The sequence below is a fragment of the Mus pahari genome, chromosome 14 (assembly GCF_900095145.1).
Source record: "Mus pahari chromosome 14, PAHARI_EIJ_v1.1, whole genome shotgun sequence".
Lineage (NCBI taxonomy): Eukaryota > Metazoa > Chordata > Mammalia > Rodentia > Muridae > Mus > Mus pahari.
In genome coordinates this window covers 62,895,437-62,901,196 of record NC_034603.1, presented here as the reverse complement: position 1 = coordinate 62,901,196, position 5,760 = coordinate 62,895,437, and the positions used below count along the sequence as shown (strand labels likewise).

Below are 5,760 nucleotides of genomic sequence, written 5' to 3'. Positions count from 1 at the left end.
CTCTTCTTGTGTGTCTGAAGACAGCTACAGTGTACTCCTATACAATAAAAAAAAAATAATTTGAAAAACATTCTAAAAATTGAGAAAATAAGGAAACACCATCCTATAAGTGTTTATAGTGTAGCACATCATTCAAAGCAACACTAGCAACAATCTGAATGTCAGTCAGAAAGAGAATGAACAGTACAAACATAGAACACTTTCCCCTGCACCAAAATAAACTGTGGTTACATACAAAGTATACATCTTAGAAACAATGTTTAAAAAGAAAAAAGAAAAAAGGAAAAACAAAGCAAGTCCTAAGTGACAATAGTCCATGTCTTATGAGTTTTACAAAGCTCAAAGCCAAGTAAATCTGAAGAATGTGGTCAGGGAACAGCACACACACAGGCTAACTTCAAGTGTGGATGTGTGCTTACTATCAACATAGTTTATAACCTACAAAGATGCTGCATATCAAGCTAATATCATCATAGGTCAAGAACAAACTGGTTGTTTCATATAGTGTAACTAATACATATCAACAATTCATTAATAAAAAGGAAAAAAAGGAATAGACATTTATTTTTTAAAAAAGATTCTATTTACTTTATGTATATGAGTACACTATAGCTGTCTTCAGACACACCAGAAGAGGGCATCAGATCCCATCAAAGGAGCAACCATGCAGTTGCTAGGAATTGAACTCAGGACCTCAGGAAGAAGAGTTAGTGCTCTTAACTGCTAAGCCATCTCCCTAACATATTTATTTAAAATCAGGCAACCAAAGAAATAGTCTATGCATGAGAATGAAAAGTTATGTTTTAGAAGCATAAGCTAATATCCAGATATTTTATAAGTGGTATTTCATATGGTGTTTCCTATTTCACCTTAACTACCACCTTACAAAGAGGACTCTTCCATGCTTTTTATGTCATCCCTTTCATCACCACAGTAAATACCCTCTGCTAAGACAATCCGGGAGAGCCCTTGCTCTCCTGAGGAAGGCACTCAGCTCCATTGAGGATAGCACAACAGACAGGAAGTGGGGAATGGAGAGCGGACATGGCCTTGACATTAATTTGCTGTACACCGTTAGGAAAAATTACCTGACCTCTTGAGACATTACTTCTCTCTGTATAACAAGAAATGACGAAAACAGATCTAACCGAGTTCTAAAGATTGTGATAAGGGATGGTTCCAGAAATGCTTAGAAAACACTTCTAAGTATGTTAATTAAACAAAATCAACTTGGAAGAATCGCCATATTTCCTAATAGACAAAAATCACGGAGATCTAAAAGTGAACCCTGTGTGGCACATTACAAACAAGACCACCCACCTGGTACGTTCAGTTTACAATCTAATTTAAACATTCAGTCGAAGTAATACCCCTGAGATAAAGCCAAATGCGCACATGTGTGGCTCTCAGTCTTTAACTTTAGGATTCCCTTATGACTGCTGGGTGCACCAAGAATCCTTGAAGCAGCTGCACTTCGTACACATCAGGATAGCACAGAAGTATCTGGGCACAGTCTGAGGGAGCACTGTAGCAAAGTGGGTATTTGCAACTAAATTTCTGTGTGGATATCCTTTCATAAAAGCCTCTAAATAATTAGGAAATAATTAAAATAGAAAATAAAATATAAACATGAATTAAAATAAACTTGTTTACAAATATTCCCTGATACAGGGGAAAACAGGTCAAAGGGACAGGACTTAAATGGAAAATGGTTTAGCTGTGAAAAGTGCTAAGAACTTGGATGAATTGCAGACATTTTAAAAACCCACACATCCAATACACACCCCCACGCAACCGTCTTGCAGTGTTGAATGCTACTAAGTCCACAGAGAGCCTTGGAACAGGAATGAGTCTCACTAGGCACAAGACCAAGTACGAGAAGCAACACTCGGCACCTGTGGCCAACTGGGAAGTGTGAGCGGAACAGATGGCACACCTGGTTCTATGGCGAGAAAGCACGGCATCAGCAGAACTCAGCAGACGTTTCCCTGCTCAACATCTCCTCATCTCCAATGTGTCATCTCACTTCCCTTCTAAGTCAGTAAGGCAAATCTAAACTTAACCACAGGATTTCTCCTAAGAGAATTTCATATGGGGAAGTGAGGAGAGAATGCTGGAACTTAGCCTCAGACTTAACCATAGGATAAGAGAAACCAAGTTAAGGGCAGGCCAAACGGTTTCCAAGTCACGATGACAATCCAGGGGTTGGAGCAGCTGGGACAGTGTGAGGAAAGAAGAAGAGGCACATGAGAGAAGCATGGCCCCACTGCAGACCTGCAAATGCTACAATATAAAGTGCAGCATTGCCTGAAACGTCACGGGTAATGTTTAAAGACTCGCTTCAGCGATGCTTGAAGGCTAGCTTCCATTTCCAACAAAATTAGAATTTTCCACTATCTGAAAGTTTTCCTTGAAACACGAATCGTCAGCACTTAGGAGGCTAGGCAGGAAGATAGTAGTGAGCTTCAGTTCATCCCGGGCTACAGAGAAACCTCCTTTAAACAAACAAACAAACAAAGACCCCACAAATTCCTAGGATAGGCAGCAGGCAAAGATTGAAACTGATACAGTTTATACAATGCCATAGTTACTCTCATTGTTCTACTGAGCTAAGTGAGTATGACTTGCAGCTAATAAGATTAACATGAAACTCACACTTCACGTTCATTAAACATAAAACAACTGCCACATTTCATATACTTATATAGATGCTGATACTCCACCATTTCATTCAGTTACTCTGCAATTAAAATGGACAGGAATGGCTATTATGCAAACTAAATTTTACCTTTTCAGTGTGCAAGGCTTTTTCATCGTTAGCAGTATTTGTTACCATCCACAAGCCTGTTACTGCCAGCCATGCTTCTTTCACAAAAGGGTAAGATTCCTAAGGGACAAGTTCCTGGACTACACAGGTGTGATATGCCTTTAGAAAGGTCATTAACTCACAATGCAAGCCTGTTATTTCATGGGCTAGCTGTCAGTTGGGACTCTTGGCCTGCGCTCTGCCTTCTGAAAGTACACTGGTTATTTGTTTCGCTCTCAGGAAGCAGTTCCCTGCCTATGATATATACAGGTACACTAATATTCTAGTTTATGGGATAAAACTTTTACTTATTTACCCAAGTAGCATTTCTAATTGTATGGAAAATGGTTCATTGCAATATTCAGTAACCATATTAAAAATCCCCTTTCGATTAGATCTTGGGTCAAGGAATTTTTAGAAGTTTCTCCAGAGGCTCTTAGGCCTCTGGTGAGAGAGACTGACCTCTAAATCTGATAACAGCTAACTCTCACCCTCTAAGCTTCAAGTTTCCACAGCTTTCAAAAAGTGGCCATTCACTTTTCAATTTTGTATAACTCCAGCAAGACAAACCATGCACACTCAACTCCTGCAAAGTCTAGAAAGCAAAAAAGGAGAGCCAGCCAGACACTCTGAAACTCGCCACTTAAGGAGGAGCCAGGAACTTTAAGCAACAGATATACAAATTTAGTTGCACTTGCTGGCCACTGCTCAGCTTGAAGCATCAGACCTTCCAAATACTATGTGAAAAAACCCACAGTTCAAAAAAGAAAAAAAGGGAGGACTCAAGCAACTCAAAACTGACAGCTACAATCTTTGTTCTTAGGAACAGTACCAAGTGGAGAGCTCAGGTGCCCAGCAACCTTGACATCATAAGGCAGTCCAATCAGTCACATAAATAACATTTGTACAGAACCACTCCCCTTGGGGATTTTTCTCATTCCACATCCTTGACACAATACAATTAAATCTACCAATACACATCAGGTCAGGGAATTGCCAGTCTCAAAGTAGGGCAAAAGGACTCACCTCACAGAAGAGGGTGAGCTTGTCATCAGGGAGAAGCCCATTGGCCTCGTCCAAGAGAAAATCTCTACGGATGAATTTTTTGAATCCCCAGTCTTTGCCTTGCACGAACCTATAAGCTCGCTGACTCTCTGGGATAGAAAAGAAAGTCATATTTAGTTACACAAAGACCAGCCCAAATCTACAATGCATCGGTGTATGTCGGGACTGATGTGAAAGTAGAGAACATTTACCCATAGCTTTGGTTTCTTCTCCCTTGGCATTCAGGATGGAGAACTTGAACTTTGCCCGAACTTCACTCTTTGGACAGCTGACCAACAACAGGTAAAGCGACAGGTAATCTTTGCTTTCTTCATCTAGCCCTTTTGGGTTTACTCGCAAACACCTGCTCATCATAGAAAGAAATGTGCATCAAAAGAACCCTTATGGCTCCTGCAGCCTAGCATGAACATGAGAATCCAGAGGGGAAGATTTGTGTCTATTGATACTGTTGTTAAGTTTTGCTTTTTTAAACTCTAAACCCCTCACCAGGAGACTGACTCAATAGAAACTTGAAAACAACTTCTCTTCACCAATTTGGATCAACTTTTAAAAAACAGACAAGAATCACGGAGTGTTCACATACTTATAGCTCTGCCATTTCTTTACTAATTGCCAAATCATTAACCTGTCTCACCCTAAAATATTTAGAATATTTCAGACCAGTCTGTTTTTCATTCTTCAAACTCAGAAAAGGTAGCCCTTAGTTTTTCATGGAGGAATAATTTTTTTTCAAAGTCAAAGAGCCTTTTAGTAACACTGTGGGAGAAAAATGTATTCTGGAGAAGTATGCACATAATATATATTCTTTGTTCAAGGCAAGTTTCTCTGCATAAATAACCCACGCCTGGTTGATACACACCTTTGTAGGTATTTGTGTGTGTGTGTGTGTGTGTGTGTGTGTGTGTGTGTGTGTCACACCTGTGGTGGCAAAGACATGGGATCCCACCAGTACTGGAGTCAGGGAGTTAGTTATAAGCCATCCAATGTGTGTGTTAGGAAGTAAAACTCAGATTCTTTTAAAAAACAGCAAGTATTCTTACCTGCTGAGCCATACCTTTAACCCCCAGCAATTATATTTTAAGCTTTAAAATAACAGAGGTATTGTGGAAGAAGCACAGATAAAAGTAAAACTTATTCTACAGGGGAATGTTCCAAGTTTGGCTTCTAAGTAAGAGTTTGAGATGCCAATCTGCTAAGGATGATTCAAAACAGAATTTAGACACAGAACTTAATAGGTTCAACTGAGTTAAGCTGTAAATGTCATTAGCTGAAATGCATGTAGTTCAGACACTGCTTTACCACCATAGAACACAAGTCACATGTATCTTCAGGCCTTGCCAAGGTTGTGTCACTTCTCTCAAACAGGTGGTCTAATCCAGTGCCTCTCTAGGGAGTACAGATGCTATATATATCACGGTACAAGATGCTAGAGAGATTTAAATATATGCCTAGAACAAACATTTCACTCAGTAAGTAGTCTGCCACTTAATGTACAAAGCCAACAAATATTAAATTAATAAACTCTTCAGTGGGTTATCAGAGATCAAAGTGGTGGTTCAGAGACAAAATGTTTTGATCTTTGCTGGGGGCATATGGTTGTAGCTTTAACCACCTGCTCCTATACCTCAGGATGATACTTGGCTTAGAAGGCATTAATCCTCACGCCCCGATCATATTCACCTGGCAATAGGCACTAGGTTCAGGGATCCCAGACTTAACCCATTCAGTACATGAATGACACATGCATGATTATACAGCTAATTCAGAGAAAGCTCAAAGATTTGTTGGCATGTGGTAGATATACCCATTGTTACTTCAAGCATAGGGAAGCTACATTTAAGACATTTATAGCCAGGCGTGGTGGCGCACGCCTTTGATCCCAGCACTCG

The 5,760-nt window shown here is 39.9% G+C and overlaps 1 protein-coding gene across 2 annotated transcripts in view; it reads right to left on the bottom strand.

Annotated features, from left to right (window-relative positions):
* Positions 1-5,760, bottom strand: part of Spop (speckle type BTB/POZ protein) — a 73,746-nt gene that overhangs the window by 13,370 nt on the left and 54,616 nt on the right. For both annotated transcript variants that reach the window (XM_021211597.2, XM_021211598.2), the window contains 2 exons: positions 4,063-4,214; positions 3,833-3,960 (listed from right to left, as the gene is read on the bottom strand). In XM_021211597.2, the coding sequence (XP_021067256.1) occupies positions 3,833-3,960; positions 4,063-4,214 (280 nt within the window). The remainder of the gene's footprint in view (positions 1-3,832; positions 3,961-4,062; positions 4,215-5,760) is intronic.